The sequence below is a fragment of the Schistocerca gregaria genome, chromosome 5, assembly GCF_023897955.1.
Source record: "Schistocerca gregaria isolate iqSchGreg1 chromosome 5, iqSchGreg1.2, whole genome shotgun sequence".
Taxonomy (NCBI): Eukaryota; Metazoa; Arthropoda; class Insecta; order Orthoptera; family Acrididae; genus Schistocerca; species Schistocerca gregaria.
In genome coordinates, this window is record NC_064924.1 from 470917770 (window position 1) to 470937784 (window position 20015).

General features: G+C 40.5%; 1 protein-coding gene across 1 annotated transcript in view; it reads left to right on the forward strand.

Annotated features, from left to right (window-relative positions):
• The window catches only part of LOC126273386 (neural-cadherin), a 432448-nt gene that overhangs the window by 345614 nt on the left and 66819 nt on the right, over positions 1–20015 (forward strand). The window contains exon 24 of the mRNA XM_049976939.1: positions 9683–9924. Coding sequence (XP_049832896.1) covers positions 9683–9924 — 242 coding nt within the window. The remainder of the gene's footprint in view (positions 1–9682; positions 9925–20015) is intronic.

Sequence of the window (20015 nt, forward strand, 5' to 3'; positions counted from 1 at the left end):
GTATTCATCTCTTGGTCTCCCTCCAAGATTTTTACCCTCCACCCTGACTTCCAGTACTAAATTGGTGATCCCTTGATGCCTCAGAACATGTCCTACCAACCGATCCCTTCTTCTTGTTAAGTTGTGCCACAAACTCCTGTTCTCCCCAATTATATTCAATACCTCCTCATTAGTTATGTGATCTACCCATATAATCTTCAGCATTCTTCTGTAGCACCATATTTCGAAAGCTTCTATTCTCTTCTTGTCTAAACTATTTATCGTCCATGTTACACTTCCATACATGGCTACACTCCATACAAATACTTTCAGAAACTACTTCCTGACACTTAAATCAATACTCGATGTTAACAAATTTCTCTTCTTCAGAAATGCTTTCGTTGCCATTGCCAGTCTACATTTTATATCCTCTCTACTTCGACTATCGTCAGTTATTTTGCTCCCCAAATAGCAAAATTCCTTTACTACTTTAAGTGTCTCATTTCCTAATCTAATTCCCTCAGCATCACCCGACTTAATTCAACTACACTCCATTATCCTCATTTTGCTTTTGTTGATGTTCATCTTATACCCTCCTTTCAAGACACTGTCCATTCCGTTCAACTGCTCTTCCAAGTCCTTCGCTTTCTCTTTCAGAATTACAATGTCATCGGCAAACCTCAAACTTTTTATTTCTTCTCCATGTATTTTAATACCTACGCCGAACTTTTCTTTTGTTTCCTTTATTGCTTGTTCAATGCTCATTTGTGTATAGTTCATAAAAATAAAAGAGTTCAATCTTTGTATCATTTAAACTCCTTTGGCTTAAAGGTGGAGTGTTGTTCCACTCCCAGTACATCGTCACCCCTCATTGTGAGGGAATGGAAAAAATCTGTTACAATCTGTACTCTCCTTGTCATAGAAGCCACAGTATTAATAGTGATTTGAGGACCTATTTCTTCCCAAGCTGTTTCAAGTTTGTGATTGACTGAATCAACAACAAGTACTTCCTTGTATTACAAAAATTCAAAGAAAATATCTCAGTACACTTTAATTAAATTAATAAAGCTCATGCTTGACTTAATCCTTAGAACTTATATCTGGGACAACAAAAGACCTTATACAAATTGTGTGCAGAGATTTGCAAATACACTCCTGGAAATTGAAATAAGAACACCGTGAATTCATAGTCCCAGGAAGGGGAAACTTTATTGACACATTCCTGGGGTCAGATACATCACATGATCACACAGACAGAACCACAGGCACATAGACATAGGCAACAGAGCATACACAATGTCGGCACTAGTACAGTGTATATCCACCTTTCGCAGCAATGCAGGCTGCTATTCTCCCATGGAGATGATCGTAGAGATGCTGGATGTAGTCCTGTGGAACGGCTTGCCATGCCATTTCCACCTGGCGCCTCAGTTGGACCAGCGTTCGTGCTGGACGTGCAGACCGCGTGAGACGACGCTTCATCCAGTCCCAAACATACTCAATGGGGGACAGATCCGGAGATCTTGCTGGCCAGGGTAGTTGACTTACACCTTCTAGAGCACGTAGCGTGGCACGGGATACATGCGGACGTGCATTATCCTGTTGGAACAGCAAGTTCCCTTGCCGGTCTAGGAATGGTAGAACGATGGGTTCGATGACGGTTTGGATGTGCCGTGCACTATTCAGTGTCCCCTCGACGATCACCAGAGGTGTACGGCCAATGTAGGAGATCGCTCCCCACACCATGATGCCGGGTGTTGGCCCTGTGTGCCTCGGTCGTATGCAATCCTGATTGTGGCGCTCACCTGCACGGCGCCAAACACGCGTACGACCATCATTGGCACCAAGGCAGAAGCGACTCTCATCGCTGAAGACGACACGTCTCCATTCGTCCCTCCATTCACGCCTGTCGCGACGCCACTGGAGGCGGGCTGCACGATGTTGAGGCGTGAGCGGAAGACGGCCTAACGGTGTGCGGGACCGTAGCCCAGCTTCATGGAGACGGTTGCGAATGGTCCTCGCCGATACCCCAGGAGAAACAGTGTCCCTAATTTGCTGGGAAGTGGCGGTGCGGTCCCCTACGGCACTGCGTAGGATCCTACGGTCTTGGCGTGCATCCGTGCGTCGCTGCGGTCCGGTCCCAGGTCGGCGGGCACGTGCACCACTCCGCCGACCACTGGCGACAACATCGATGTACTGTGGAGACCTCACGCCCCACGTGTTGAGCAATTCGGCGGTACGTCCACCCGGCCTCCCGCATGCCCACTATACGCCGTCGCTCAAAGTCCGTCAAATGCACATACGGTTCACGTCCACGCTGTCACGGCATGCTACCAGTGTTAAAGACTGCGATGGAGCTCCGTATGCCACGGCAAACTGGCTGACACTGACGGCGGCGGTGCACAAATGCTGCGCAGCTAGCGCCATTCAACGGCCAACACCGCGGTTCCTGCAGTGTCCGCTGTGCCATGCGTGTGATCATTGCTTGTACAGCCCTCTCGCAGTGTCCGGAGCAAGTATGGTGGGTCTGACACACCGGTGTCAATGTGTTCTTTTTTCCATTTCCAGGAGTGTCCATAGCAGTAAAGTTTCACCATATTGTCAGTACGAACATTTCACTTTAACACTACCCCTAAATATTTATATTACTAAATACAGTAATTAAAGCATTCCAACTAACAATTTTAAACATTCAGGCTGAACATAGGGTACTTGCTGGGTGGAATATCTACAGCTAGCTCATCGGCTAATTGGCTCCTTCGCTCGATGGCTGACTGGCCTTCTTGAATTTTCACATGGGCATAGTGGCACAGGAACATCAATCTGCTGTGATCCCTTGTGAAATTCAGGAATTTTGGCTAGTTTAATGGCACTTCGGTTGTCAACAAGAAGAACAGAAACACTTTCCAGTGGTGAAATATCTTCAGAGTGTTTCAATAGCCATATTGCTTCTCTTGCCCCCTCATCGACAGGTGTATATTCTGACGCAGTTGTTGACAGTGATATGCATTGTTGCAGCTACTTGCCCAGGTAGTTGCCCCTCCATAAAATCTTGCAGCCACTCTGCTAACCGAATGCTGAATTGTTATATCACTGGAATTATCATTATCAGTATATCTCTCAAGTTTTCCATTTGTAAGGCTAGCGTGATACTTTATACCAGTCACTCTGAACCTTTGATATACTTTAGAATTGTTTTTACCAAAGACTAGTGATTTCCTTTAGGATCTCTAAAAGTTTCGACACAGCGATAACTGTGAATGCTATATATCAAGCCTTGTACCAACAGCTTAATATGTAAGAAAGTCAATTGATTGTTGGTATGGAGTATTCATTGGTTTGTCGTTGGTCATTTCATCTGGTTGTAGATATTACTTGATTGGAGTTGACACAGGATTTGCCTCTGTCGTGTTAAACCATTGAATCATGACTTTAGCATCACTTCTTTGATTAATCTCTGTTGATCCAGTCTGTGACATACAGTATTAATATTTAAAAAATATCCTATTTGCCCAATAACAACATTAAACTCATCTTGAATTTCATTCAGGATAACCTCAGTGTCATTCTTCTTGTTTGCAGATATCAATCCATCATCAAGTTCAGCACGTTAGTGATTGCTTTAGTCAATAAAAAATTTTAAGAAGCTTGCACACATGATCATTCTCATCAGCAAATCCCCCAGGCGGCTGCAAAGAAGAGGAGTCCATTCAAACAAGCAGATTTTACATCCAATTGCACCAAATGAAGTTTGCTTGCTGGCAGCAACACTCAGAAGTTGCTCAAATTGTATTGTGTACAGCAACAGGGTTAAAAACTTTGTTGTAGTCAATACCTTCTTGTTGATTAAATCCATGAACAATTAGTCTTGTTCTCAGTGGTCAATTTTATCATTAGCTTTCCTTTTAACTATAGAAACTCACCAGTTTGCAGTGGGCTGATGATGTGATGGCAGAGGTTTCAAAGTCCATGTAGCATTTCCTCCCCTGAAGCCATTTCTTCCTTCATAGTTCTTCTCTGATGTTCATGGTAGCCTCTCTATTGTTGAGCTTATTTATTTCACCAGCATTAGTTTGATACACTGATCTGGTTTCTTCAAAAGTTGTCCATTTCTCAATTCCTTGAACCTGTTTCTGCAGATTGTCTACACACACTTGAGTCACCTTTTGTTCCATTGTTCATTTCAGTTAGGAGTCCTTCTAGTTTTCATGGCCTCAGACACTGTATTGTTGCTGCAAATAATCCATATATATTAAAACCACATTCGAAAGCCATCAGTGCCATCAGAATATCAACAACGATTCCTGGTTTTCGTTTTGGATCCCTTTTTTACATCTTTCCTTCAGAATATCAACAAACCACATAGTCCCAAAAATATGAATTTTATTTAGCTGTATAATCTTACCAGTGAATAACTTGTAGGATGTTCTGCCATTTACATGTCTTTAACCAGTTCTGTTTAGCACATAAACAGTGGTGTTTACTGCTTCTACCCCCAAAAGCAGAGGCAAACTTGAGCTGGCAACATGCTTTGAGCAAGTTTCACAACACTTCTGTTGTTATGTTCAGCACATCTGTTTTACTCTGGAGTGTAAGGATTTGTTGTGATGAACTGCATAGCATTTAATTTCATCAAATCTTTAACTTCTATATTATCAAATTATCGTTCGCCATCACATTGAAATGGTTTTGGTATTTAACCACAAATTTTTTCACAGTACTCACCATTTCTGGAATGTTCTCTGCAGTCTCAGATTCTGCTTGACAAAATATACCATGCATAATGTAGAAAAATCACAAGTGAAGTGCAGAACATATTCAGCTTCTCCCAGTGATTGACACTCCATAAGTCCACACAGCTCAGCACGAATAACTTCTTCTTGTTGTCTTCCACACTGCAGCCATCATGCCTGAAAACTGCTTCAATACTACTTCATCTTAACATGGGCCTCTCAAAATTCATCGCTGAAGTCTGCAACTTCAAGACCGTGTTGCTTCAAGAATTGTTGGACAATATGTTTGTTCTGATGACCCAAACATTCATGCTAAATTTGCAGAAATTCCTTTGGTGTAAGATTTATCTCATAACTATTAAGATGATTTGGTTTTGTCACTTGAATCAACATACTCAATAAATTTCCACTGCTTTTGCCACACAATTTTACAACACCTTTGTTTCCAAACTCCCATTTGTCTTTTGATGAACAGAAGTCTAATTCCTTGCCCATAGCAGATGAGAGAGAAAAGAGATATCTTTGCTATTCTAGAGTATACAATACAATGTCCATGTGGCATAACCTCCACTCCCCAGCAACAAAAACTTCAAAATAAATTGTGTCTTTTCCTAGAGTGTTTGTAGTCTAATCATTGCCCATAAATGTCTGCAGTGATTTTACAAACTTAGTAAACAGTGTGTGCCGTGCAATTTTCTTAGCTGTGTGATATGTTATTCTACAATTAGTGATACACAAGTCCTTGTCCATTTCTTCATTCACTACTTTACCAATGAAAGGCTGATGAAGCAATTCACTTTTATTTTCCTTGTGGACACTTTTTTGCTTTTGTGTAACAGTTGGACGTGACTAAACCCACTGCAACTGAAACATTTAATGTTCTTTTTCTTTGTTGACTTTTCATATTTATTTGATGAAGGAACATTCATACCAATGGCAACATCTGCATTTCTCCTTACTTCAACACTTTCTTTGGTAGCTAACAGTGCACCTAATGTGTCTTGTTTCTCCCTCTGATACACACAGTGTCTTTCATATGATATTAACACATTCATTAAATTTGTCTATTGATCTACGGATCTTGCCCACCATTACTGTCATATGCTTTCATAACTGTCAGGCAGTGTGTCAATTAGTCACATCATCAATGTTGATTATCAGGATTCATGTTGAATGTTGCATGCGAAGAACCAAGGTATCAAAACGCATGAGATGTGTCACCATGTCTTCACCTGAAATCATATGAAAATAGAAAAATTGTGACTGAACAGAATGTGGGGCTTCCTTTATTTTTTGTTCAAACATTTACGTAGCTTGTTGCACATATCTAGCGTGCTCTCACAATGCAGCCAATGCCATGACATTTGTTTCAGTATTTCTAATGATCTCCTGCTTCACCACATGATCAGCATTGTCCCATGGATTTTGTTAAACACATCTATTTGTGCTGATAAAGTTGCCGGTTTATGTATGTCATCTACACACACATTGTATGTACCTTGTACATGCACATAACAAGTCTCTTACTGCAGACTTCCATATGGTCCAATTTTCAGCCCCACACATTTATTTTCCCAATACCATGTAAATCCCCTGTGGCTCTGTAAAACAATTTAGAGTTACAGTTGCAAAAATTCTGTACTGGAATGTGCTGGGCTATTGTTCATATGCAGTATGAACTTCGCAAATCACACAAAGCACACAGATATATTTATGGTGTTACAAGATGTAAAATTACAGTATGCAATTTCTTTCATTGAAAGAACCATGACTGGGCCCAAAACCTACTGTAAAAATTCAAAGAAAAGGGCAAAATATGTTTTAAATAAATTGATAAAGCACATGTGTGATGTAATATGTAATATGCACTAAGAAGAAAAAAAGACCACAACACATCATGAAGAATTTGTGCAATGGGGAAAGAAATCAGTAGATGTGATGTACATGCACCAAAACACAAATGATTTCAAATTCAGAAAAATTGGATGATTTGTTCAATAGAAAGAGGTTCACAAATTGAGCAAGTTAGTAACATGTTGGTTCACCTTTGGCCCTTATGCAAGCAGTTGTTCAGCTTGGCATTGATTGATGGAGTTTTCATATCTTCTCTTGAGGAATACCTTGACAAATTCTGTCCAGTTGGCACATTAGATTGTCAAAGTCCTGAGCCGATTGGAGGGTCCTGCCCATAACTCTCCCAACATTCTCAGTTGGAGAGAGATCCAGCAATCTTGTTGGTCAGTGTGCTATAAGGGTGGTGCAAATGGCAATCAAAGGCATCCTGTTATGAAAAGAAATGGCACCTCGACAAGCACTCTGATTGTTGGGCCGTATAGCATGCCATAGTCGGGATGGTATCCCACCACTGTCAAGGGCATCTCCAGCCATGTCATCGAAGCTCAGTTCAAAGTGGGTGTGATCACTGAAGACAATTCTACTCCAGCCAATGACAGTCCAGCCTGAAGATATGTCTGGATATGCCCTGGACAGTGGTGGAATACCAGTTTGTCATTCACTCATAGAGCCCAGCAGCCAGGAGTGATTGTCTGGGGTGCCATTTCCTTTCCTGGTTGTCATCCTTGGCACTCTTGTAGCACATCAATGTGCCGAGGGTGTTCTGTGCCCTATTTTTGGTGAATGAATGAATAAATGAATGTTCTTGAAGGTCTGTGGTGTCACACAGATCACAGGAACTGAAGAAAGCTTTTGTTATATCACATGAGCACTCCTCTGAGGCCTCACCTCGAGTCCCCAGTGTGAGGAAGATAACATTTCAGAACATTATATCTTTGTTATTTTTTGCATTACACGTGACCAATATTACTTGTATTATTTGTTTCTGCAAATCATTAAGAGATGTCGTTCATTGTTTAAAAAACTGGACTTGGGTTCAGAAGGATTGGGGGCCAGATCCTTGGTTGGCAATTGAGAATCGGTTTCTTTCATACTTTATTCTGCATCTTTTAAGCATTAACACTTTATTTTACACGTCTGAACAATTCCTTTGTTGAGTGTGTGTTAGCAGTACAAAACTCATCATTTATGAAAACCCACGCTTATTCAGATTTTGAATTTTTAGCTTTAGTGTTTATAGCCTACAAAAGACACTGTTGGAAAAAAAATTTAGTGCACCTGGAAAGACAACGTCAATTTTAGTCTGATGATATGTACCCTTTAATAGGGAATGCTCACACCCAGTAGGCTCAGTGTGGTGTAAATGTGTGAAGCAAGCAAGAAACAATGCCATGGACATGCACTCTTGCTTCCTACAGCCAACTGAACAAGTTAGGAAGGGGTCAAATTGTGGCCTTCCGAGTTGCAGGATGGTCCTTTTGGAGAGATGGACATGCAGCGTCAATTCTGCAGTGATGAAGGTATCTGTGGTCTCGTGAATCTTCTCTCAGCTGTAGATGAGTTTCTGGACATCCACACAGCTTAGATTCCCACCAGGATTATCATATTGTAAGGTCAGCAATGGCATATCATGCAGCTATCACAGCACTGATAAGAGGGTTTGTGAGTCTGGATATGTCAACACGAACAGTTGTGAAATGGTTATTAGCAATGGGACTACACGCATGCATACCTGTAGCCCATCTTCCTCTCACACCACAGCATCGATGTGTACGGTTCAACTGGTGTCATCAGAGGATCATTTGGAAGATGCAGTGCTCGTCAGCAATGAAAGCAGATTCTGCCTGCACATAAGTGATGGTTGTTTGCCCTTACAACATATACCTTACGAGCACTGTCTTCTAAAGTACATTTGTTTGAGACACCCTGGCCTCACCCCGGGCCCTATGGTCTGTGGTGTGATAAACTACAACTTTCATTCACCTGTGGAATTTCTGAAGGGGATGCTAACCAGCACTCACAACATGCAGAATGTCGTTAGTGCCTTCTTTTGACTTTCTTGTAACAGGAAGGTGACGTGTTGTTCCAACAGGATAAAGCTCTCTCACAAACTGCTCATGAAACTCAGCTCAGCATGTGCAGCAACTTGCCTGGCTAGCACGATCTCCGGACTTTTCTCCAGTTGAGCACATGTGTGACATGATAGGATGAGAAGCGACACACGTGACTCGTGAGCCAACAACTCTTACAGAACTACGTGAACAGGTCAAGCAGGTGTAGCATAACATATGCCAAGACAGCACTTGCTATCTGTATGATCAACTGGGCACCAGAGTCACAACATGCATTGCTGCCAATGGAGGCTACATGACTTACTAATATGGGTGTTTCAACATGGTTAGATACCTGGTACCTTAGAACCGCCTGTGCAGTTGGTCTGTAAATATAATCATTTTTTTGTACTCCATATCCATTGTTGCAACAATAAATCTTGAGTGAATTGGAAACAGCAAAAAGGTTGTACTGATTTTTTTTCCTGGCAGTGTAAAATAATGTAAAACTCGAGTGTTGTCATGCTATTTCATTTTAGTATGCATTACTATCATTCACAGTAGTAGTCATACATATAATTACAGTAGAACACAATTACACATCTACAGGCACCTAAACATAAAAAATATTAATTCACATGTATGTTTTATGGGTGTATATGTTTTTGATACTCCTGTATACTGCAGTAATAAAGCACCCTGATTTTCTCGACACTGTTGGTGATATACTTGACCCATTAATTCATTGTGTTTTCTAACTATGTGTCACTTAAAAAAAAGATTCATTTAGTATTACACTCTAACATTTATTGAAATTAATGTAAATATTTAATCATCAGTGTATGAAGACATATTGCTTTTAGTACCATATTCATCTTTTGAGCATGTTGTTCCTCATCACTACAGTACTGACATCCTGAATTACAACACAAACATTTGTGACACAGAGCATTTTTCACAGTACTTAAGTAAATTGATTGGTCAATGTATTTGTTTTTCCGAACTCTCAGACTTCTCAGAATTAATTGCAGTGAATTTAGCATTAACATGTTATTAATTCCTCAGCTGTGGAGAAGGGAAGATTGTGGCCCCTGACCAGAAAGGTTGTGCTGATAAGAATGAGTGCTTGGATATGCCTTGTCAGAATGGTGGCTCATGCATCAATGAAGAGCCTAAACTTCGTTACCGTTGCTCGTGTCCTGAGGGCTTCTGGGGGGAAAACTGCGAGTTGGTGCAGGAAGGGAGGACGCTCAAGATTAGCATGGGGGCACTTGCAGCCTTCTTAGTCTGTCTTCTCATCATCCTTAGTAAGTTACTGAGGCTGTTCTCAGTGGGATGCATAGGAAGTTGTCATTTTATGGCTCATGTGCATGAGATGTATGTGTTGATGCAAGATGCTTATAATATCTAATACGCTGAGGGTACAAGGAGTATGGGGTATACGCTCAGTGGCAATTCTTATGCAACGTAATTTTACACTTTGAAGTGCTGTTCCATGCCTTTCATTCACGTCTGTGAAATCTCTGAATGATTTCTTACTTTTCAAATCTTATTGTTGCTTCTTATGTTTGTTTTGCCTTTTTTATGCGAATGCTTTCAGTAATCAGGCCTGTATTTAATAGATCCACAACCCCGTAATTACTTAGCCTGTTGCATGTGTTCAGTGTTGTTGATGTGTATATGTGGTCATTAGATGTCCTACTGGATTCCGAATACAAGGCAGAGAGTGTGTGAACATAAACGAATGTGAATTGCGTCCATGCCTCAATGGAGGTCGTTGTGTCGACTTTTCTGATGAACGTCGCTATGCCTGCCTTTGTCCACCTGGTTTTAAAGGCATCCACTGTGAACTGGAACAGCTTGAGTCTGGAATCATCAAACCTTCAACAGGTTTCATCACAGCCATCATAATTTGTCTCATTCTATTACTAAGTAAGTTCCTTTGGCTTATGTTACTTCCTTAACATTTTGCGCTGTATTTTATAACATGCACGTTTATTTCTCTAGTTAACTAACAATTTCTGAAGTAGATTTACTGGAGTGGTTTAATACATTATAATATTAAACTTTTAAACCTTTAGGTACACATAATTTGTTGTTGTATACTGGAAGTATTTTTGTGCTCTATATTCAACTGTATTTTGAATGAGATTTGTGTATTCTTCTTATATTATGTCCTTGGAGTAGAATTAATTGGTGTTATTTAAATCCAAAGCTGTGTATGAGGTACTAATATCTTAGCTTATGATGGTAACTGTTGCGTAATTTGCCTGTTCAATGGAATGTTAATGTTTGTGATTCATATTTTATTATTTTTGCACCATCAGTACTAGCACTTCATGGTCATGTTTTTTTCCCCCAAAAAATGGTAAGGCAATGAAGATAAATGGTCATTATGGCATTTGATAAAAGAATTTTATTGAAGGAAATGAAGATCAGTGTTCAGTGCCTCTCCTATGAGAAGGTCGTTAGAGATGTTGCACAAGCTCAAACAGAACAAGAACGGGAAAAAGCATCAACTGCACTGTTTTCAAAGAAACCATTGCACCATACAGCATTATTAATTGAGGAAAAACCTAAAACTGAATAATCGTGATTTTAAAAATGAGAGAATGTGGACTGTTTGGAGTTTCTCTGTTATAATGAAATTGTGTCACTCAGAAACCAAAGTGTTACTCTTTGTTCCAGTGGATTATCAGAAGTACAACAAATGTTTTTAACAGTATTGTAACATGAATCCATGTAGCATTGCAGGTATGTAATATAAATTGGAAATAATGAAACCTTGTAATGCACTCACATTATTTTGGATATTCAGTATTATGAGAAGGAAAATTACTATTCACCATATAGCAAAGATTCTGAGTCACAGACAGGCACAACAGAAAGACTTTCACAATTAAAGCTTTCAGCCATTGGTCTTCATCTTTTGGATATTCTCCAGACATTAGTGAAGAAAGTGAAAAACTGTCAGTTATAAACAAGCTACATTCGAAGAAAGCCCTTCTGCTGAATGATTTTTGTACCAAGGCCTTATATAATCATAAAAATATGTTAAAGTAAATATATTCCATTGTTCTTGATATGTGCATCCAGAAAGTCAGATGTTCCTGTGAGTTTAGAAGAGAAAGACCATTTTACAAAGATAAATTCTAAATCTCCTGCTACAGAAAAACATTTATGGTGTGAAACAGGTGATTGCAAATGAACATATAATATTTGTAAAAGACTGGAAGTGGATTATCACCCACAAACAATCGTGCATGAACATTTGAATTTTACGACAAAGTATGCCAGTTCATTGCTACTTTCACTCACAGAGCAGTAATCATCATGTTCATCATTTATTTGTCCTTTCTGGTTCATTACAATATATAATATATTGGATATAGGATAAGCCAAATTTAAGAAAGAGAGAGAGAGAGAGAGAGAGAGTGACAGAACAAAAACAAATTTTAGTTAACAAATTACAATCGTTAATTACAAATACCAAAAAAAAAGAATGTAAATGGTAGAAATTATTTAATGTTATAGATTTATTGTATCCTCGCCTGGTGAGTTGGAAAGCTTACTGGAACGAATGGATCACAGTGACAGCTGCTTAACAACACCTAGTGTGTGTAAGTCTGCAGTAGTGGACATCGGAACATCCGGAAGAAGATCCCAGCAGCAGGGTCGAAACATCGATTATTTTAGAAGCAAATATGATGCAGCCTATCAACCCAGAAGATTTTAACATTGTTAACACTGATGTAACTTATGAGTGCTGTGCTGTCACTGCAGCATTGCTGGCTTCAAAGACAGACAGACACACACACACACACCTAACCTAACAGCACCTATAGCTCTCCTTTAAAGCCAGCAGTGTAACTACTCAATTAGTCAGTCATGATTTCATTGCACTATTGTATTGATCTCATTACACATTTTTGTTTTGATTCTGTATTCACTACATCTTAGGTTTTCAATACTGGTTTACGTGTTGGACTTATTATTCCACCATGCAATATGTGTTGTCTGTCTTTACCTTGCTGTTGTCCACCTGTTTACTCTCTGGTGGCTTGCTATTGATGCTCTCGGCCATTTGGCCAGTTTCTGCATGTTCTTAAGTTGTTTCTGGTCTTGTTAGATTGTGGTCACTATAATTAGTGATTAAGTAAAAGGTTAGCAGCATTTCATGGATGAAAAGCTCCGCAGCTTGTGCAACAGCAATAGCAGCAGCCGCTGGTGCAGCAGAAATGTCAATAGCTGTTTCAGCAATAACATCATCAGCAAACTAACTTACTCCAGCAGGAAATTCAGCTTTTGTCATATTGCCTTCAGGTTCAGAGTTCTCAAGCCATCCTGGCTGTGATCACTTTACAGGTGGAGAGCCACCCACCTGCATTTCTCCCATTCAATCACACCAAAGAGGATTGGGACACACACTTGCTGTGGCTGAAACAGCACACTGCGGCATTCTGGGTTTCAAATGAAACTTTCGAATGGTCACTCTTTGTTTCTTAGGCTTTCCCAGAGATGTTTAACTTAGTAAAGAAGTTGGTTCCACTTCCAAATCATGTTGTACTCACACTCGAGGAAATGTATTCATTGCTGTTAAATTATTATTACGACTTCACCTATCACATCATTCCTTAATTCCATCAATACCACAAGCAACCTGGTCTGTCCTACTGCTCACAGGTGACAGATTTGTAAGGACTGAGTCAGTGTTGTGGTTTCACTTGTAAGACCCAGATTGCAAAACTTCATATGCAGATTGTTTGATGCAAGCCTTAGTGGCTCCAGATTTGGAAGTATGCACTGCAGCCATCAAACTAGCCAACTCTTTCTTGGACAATATTTAGAAAAATTGGGCTGTTTTGAGGTCACTCAGCCAGCAAATAATAAATGCCTCATTCTTGTAAGTCATTTTTCTAATGGTGGCTCTGTGATTAGTTGATTTTGGATGTGTCACTGGCCTCTGAACAGCTTGCCCTTGTCCTGCCTATTGGCATAAGCAGTGGAGTCTCCTGTCATGTCCTGACTGTTTCACGGCACACCCATTTATGGATTGTTGGGTGCACTCTACCCATTGCGGGAAAAATGGGCGTCTCCAAACTGTCTGTCATCATCCATTGGGGAAGTTGGATGTCACTCCCCACATGACTCAAGGGACAGTGCATGAACTTGAGGCACTTGTTTCTCAAAGTCATATAGTTATTTATCAATATCCCAGTTGCAGATCAGGTTGTCGATGTCCAGGTGGACATAGGAGCTACATTTTCTTTGACTAACCTCCAAACATATGCTCTTCTTTGTTCCCCTTGACATGGGCCCTCCTTCCAGTACATTTGTCACTTATGGTGAGAGTTTGATTCCCCTACGGGATAAATTCACAATCAGCATTGCATACAGAAGTTTGTACGGCTGACAATGCAGTTTGTTGTTGATTGTCACTCAGCTGATGGTCTGGATACCTTCTTGCTGCTTGGATTCTCCATCACTGATGAGTTTCAGGCCATCTCAGATACAGTTCCCTTCCAGGAGCTTAACAACTTCTGTACCACCTTCACAGCTTTATTTAAACCTGGCCTGGGGTGTGCAACCAATGTCCAGGCTCATATCTGCTTACACTCAGATGGAGTACCCCTTTTCTGCCAGATGCACCCTATTTCTGTCTCTTTACAGGTGGTCATTAAGCAAGAACTCGGTCACTTGGGGCTCTTGAACCTGTTAAAACCAGTACTTGGGCTACATCCCTCGTAGTGGTCAAGAAATCCAATGGATCCCTCTGGGTATGTGGAGATTTTAAATCAAAAGTCAATTTAACATTTTTCTTCCAAGATAGACCTTGGCAATGCATTATAGTCATCAAACTCCCTTTGGTGTATACAGATGCAAGCAGTTGCCCTTTGGGGTTGCTCCAGCAGTCTTCCAGAGGCACCTAGAACTGTTAACCATATCCATCTCCATTCTTACCAACTGTCTCAATGACTTAATTGTCATGGGCACTACATGTCAGGTCAACCTGTGCAATCTATATGTTTCCTCTTTACTATATTGCGTGATGCAGGGCTCAAGTGATGCTTACACAAATGCCAGCTTTTTCAGGAGCAAGTGGAATGCCTCGGTCACTTATTCAAGAAAGAAGGGATTTGCCCTGCTGACTGCAATGATTTGTTGCTGAATCTCCATCCTGCTCTCAAAACTTATAGAAGTTGCAGGGTTTTTCACACTTTCGCACTGCTGAAGCATCCTGCCACAGTGACCCTGTTCCAGAAATCCAGAAGGATCTCCAGTCTCTCCTCACATTCTTAGGCCCATCACACGCCCTCTCTCTGGAGTACATTTCTCTTCTCACCCCTACTACTCCCTGCACTCCTACCTTCTACATGCTTCCTGAAGTCCATAAACCCACCACACAGAATGCCCCATTGTGGCTGGTTATTGTGCCTCCACTGACCGAATCTCTGCCCTCATAGACCATCACTGTCGGCCTATTACGTGCTAACTACCCAAGTATATAAAAGAAACTAACCACTTCCCCCATCGACTATATACAGTTTCTGTTCGTTTATCACTTGGTGCCCTCCTTGGCATTATTGATGCCACCTCTCTTTACACTAACATCCGTAATGCCCATGGTCTTACCACTATTGAACACTACCTTTCTCAATGCCCAATAGATTCTAAATCAACAATCAACTTCCTAGTTGCCATGACCAACTATTTCTTCACCCACAATTACTTCTCCTTTGTAGGCATTACCTACAAACAAATCCAGGGTATGGCTATGGCCACCCATATGACACCATCTTATGCTAACCTATTCATGGGCCATTTAGAGAAATCCTTCCTAAACACCCAGAATCCCAAACCCCTTAGGTGGTTCAGATTCACTGCTGACATCTTCATGATCTGGATCAAGTGTGAGACCACCCTATACTCTTTCCTTCAGAACCTAAACACCTGCTCCTTCATTTGCTACACCTGGCCCTACTGAACCCAACAAGCCATCTTCCTGGATGTTGACCTCCACCTCAGAGACGTCTACATCAGTACCTCTGTCCATATCAAACCTACCAACCACCAGCAAGACCTCCTCTTCAACAGCTGCCACCCATTCCGTACCAAGAATTCCTTTCCATACAGCTTTGCCACCCGTGGCTGTCACATCTGTGCTAATGAGTGGTACCTCTCGAATATTCTGAGGCTCTCACTGAAACCTTTACAGACCATAATTACCCTCCCAACCTTGTACAAAAACAGATCTTCCCAGTCACCCACCACCTCCCAAAGACCCTCCATCTGGTCACAGAGGAGCATTGCCAGTATCACCCAGAACTGGAGCAACTGAATTACCTTCTCCACCAAGGTTTTGACTGCCACTCATTGTGCTGTGAAATGAGAAACGTCCTACTCTCTATACTTCCCACCCCTCCCACTGTGGTATTCCTCCACCCACTGAACCTACACAATATCCTTGTCTATCCCTACACAACTCCTACTCTCAACCCCTTACCTCATGGCTCATATCCCTGTAATAGAGCTAAATGCAAGAATTGTCCCATACACCACCTACCGTATTTACTCGAATCTAAGCTGCACTTTTTTTCCTGTTTTTGTAATCCAAAAAACCGTCTGTGGCTTAGAATCGAGTTCAAAGAAAGCGGAAGTTCTGAAAAATGTTGGTAGGTACCGCCAGTAACTTCTGCCGTCGAATATATGTAGTGCTACACAGGCATACTTTGTAGGCACAAAGATAAATACTGATGCCAAAACCTCTGCGTCAGTAAATAAATATAAAAAAAAAGGTTGGTAAACGAGCTTTTTTTTCTCCGCTCCGAGTTTCAACCACTGCATTTTCGTACATTATCCAACGAAGTAAATACAAACTCCGTATTGTTCATCTTCAGATGTAGCAGAAATTCAGTGTACTATGAAAATCCGACTGGCAAGACTGTTCGGGATGTTTGTCAATATTGCCAACTCTACATTCTGAATTTTTTCCTACCTGTGAGAAGAGATGGTTGCTAATAGGAACCTGATGAAATGTGAATCACATGCAGTATTCTCTTCACCATAAGAATAATATGAATATACACATTTTGCCATGTATTCTTTTGTATTTGCTGCTATTTCATTTAAATCCTGTCTGCCTAATAAACTACGAAACTAGAGTGAGACAGTAGCAAACGTGGAAGAATATACGTATCATGTCATGTTTATATTTGTATTTTCTTTTGCCTAGTAGTGATACAGTCAGAAATGAAGCACGGCAACTGACTAGATTTTTAAATCTAAGATTACTCTAATTTCTGTGTAGAATTTAATGTACCAAAGAAGCGCCTGCAAAGATTTTCAAACGGAGAAAAATTTTCGCCTAACTCTTGTTCAGAACATGTTCTATGATACGCGGTCTATTATTTGGTTCTTGTTGATCATTATCAAAGAAAGCAGCAGTCTCTTGCCATTGTTTCGCTAATGAGATGATTCCTCTTTTTTCTTTTTTTTAAATTGTAAGCGGCGGTAGCGTGCACAAAAGCAAGCCATGCCGTGTGCGGCGACAGGCCGTAAACAAGCACTATCAGAATGCGAAAAACAATGCATGACGGCACTTATGCGATGAAAGCAAAATAAGCAATCGATTCAAACCAGACGAAGCACGTGAAAATTGAAGGGTACGCGTATAAATACGAATGGAGCGCCTGATGCATAGCAATGGCTACCTGGTAAAGCTTAACTGCTAAGCTTACGACTCAAACCAAACTACTGTAGGTGTATCATCATTCATTTGACCAAAATTGTGTCTCATATTACAATGGACCAACTTTGTTTCGATTTGGAGGTGTGGCCTAAAACTTTTCTCTCCCCTGGAATTTCGAGTCTCAAATTTCAGGTGCGCCTTAGATTCGGGATTTTTTTTTTTTTTCCCCTTATTTCGGGTCTCATTTTTCAGGTGCGGCTTAGATTCGAGTAAATACGGTACTCCAGTCCAGTCACAATCATCACCTATCCCATGTTATCTACAAGCTAAGATATAACCACTGTTCTGCATTCTACGTGGACATGTCAAACAACAAGCTGTCATCTGCATGAATGGCTACTGATGAACTGTGGCCAAGAAACATCTGGACCACCTTATTGCTGAGTCTGCCACTCAACATGACATTCTTCATTTCAATGACTGCTTTACAACCTGTGCCATCTGGATCCTTCCCACCAACACCATCATTTCTGAATTGCCAAGGAAGGAACTCTCCCTGCAGTGTATCCTACGTTTCCGTAGCCCTTCTGATCTCAACCTTTGTTAGTAATTGTTGTTATCCATCTAGCCCCTTCCATATTCCCATTCCAGCACTACACAGCCCTCTATTCCAGCAACGCACCCCACCTAGCTGCCCTACCCTCTCTTTACCTCATCGCATAAAGCTCCCACTAGCAGCACTTAACTATCCCCCACCCCTACCCTGCTATCCTTCTCCCTCCCTGCACCAGTCTTGGTTCAGCTCCCACGGACTCTGGTCTTGTGTGTGAGTCACGTTTGTGTGTGTGTGTGTGTGTGTGTGTGTGTGTGTGTGTGTGTGGGTGTGGGTGCGTGGGTGGGTGGGTGGGTGAGTGGGTGGGTGGGTGGCTGTTGTCCATTTTTGGCAAAGACCTTGTTGAGACAGCCTTTTTGTTGTGCCTCTCTGCAACTCAGGCAACTCAGAATCGCTGCTATATGGTGAGTAGCAACTATCCTTTTCATAACATTGTCACAATCCATCCTGGATTTTCCATTCTTAAATGTTTATTTTCGTCTGAGTGAAGTGTGGTCTCCATGTTTCAAGTTTTTTTAAGTTGTAGGTAGTGCTGATACCGTTTTTATACCATAGAGATCTTTTTGCTGAGGGCTGAGTTTCCCCAGAAGATTAGCCCATAGCAAAGTAAAGAATGGAAGTAGGCTAATATGTCGGAATTACTGTTGATCTGTTTGCATTATTGATTAGCACACAAGGACCGTGACAAGCTTCTGAAATCTGTGTTCGAAGAGCTGCCACATTAGTCCTATTTTAAATTTTTTTGCAACCATAAATTTAAAACTTAGTTTTGGTGACTGATTTAAGTAATATGTTGTCAGTGGATGGAATGCTTGTAGAAACTGGGAGGAGAGAAAACTCATAACAATTTTTTTCTTTGTTTATTGTTATCTTACTGCTAATAATCGAAAACATTGAAGTATCCACTGCTCATTTCATACACAGTTTATCTACAACTGTAAGTAAAATGCTGGTGTCATCTGCAAATATTTTTTTTCTTTTTTGCTTTATTAAAGCCATTTATATCATTAGTGTAAAGAAGAAACAGCAAAGGCCCTAAGACAGAGTGTACTCCATACTTAATTGAATATTTATGGAATAGATGAGCTGTTGTTGTAATAGCAAATTCATTGCTTTTATCCTGCCTTAGTATCATCATTTGCTGCCTATATTCTAGGTAAGGCCTTATCTACTTATTTGGGAGGCCTCTTACAACTTTGTGGCTAATTTGTAGATACTATGGCCAGTCATGTCAAATGTTTTTGGCAGATCTAGAAAAATACCAGCAGCATATTTTCTGTCATCCAGTGCTTTAAAAAGAGTTTCCAAATATTCATGCATAGCACTGGATGTTGTCTTGGATCTACTAAATTGATGATGAACTTTTCATGATGTACCTTTGAAGCCTACTACAGAAAATCCTTTCAATTATTTTTGAGAAAACTCTGATTTAGGATACTGGTTAATAGTTGGTTGCATTATCAGTGACCCCATTTGAATGGAGGAGGTACTTAGCTGTCTTTAAGCAACTGGAGAAAGTTCCAGTTGAGAAGGATGTGTTTACTACTGTACATCAGGACATCCTTATCCTCAGTAATGGCAACACTTCTTGGTGCAAGAGGCATCATTATCATCACTGTGTAATTATTTATCTGCAGTAACTCCTACAAAATTGTATTGCTTATTTGGTTTTAACTTTTTATGTATTTCTGGAATTTTTAAAATGTCTACTGAGATACCACTTGTGGTCCTTTCCTTTTATGTCCACTCTTCAGGTAATAATGAATATAACTATGTCTCTCTTTATGTACACTTGGCATTTTTTACTGTCATGGTCATCCCTTGTTTCCATGTTGAACTTTATGTCTGAGAAGACTATTTCTTAGCTTTTTCTTGAAAGTTCCTTGTTATTATTAGCTGAGTCCTTTCTCACAGCACAGTTCATTTTCCATCTATCATTCGTGATCCAAACTTTGTTGAAAATTGTTGCAAGTGAATGAGAGTTAATAAATATCTTACTATGAGTAAGTTGAAGCCATAGTTGGTAGGTAATACTTTTCATTGTTCGCAGGATCCAGACACACATTAACTTCACTTCAGGCTTCGATTTATTTTAC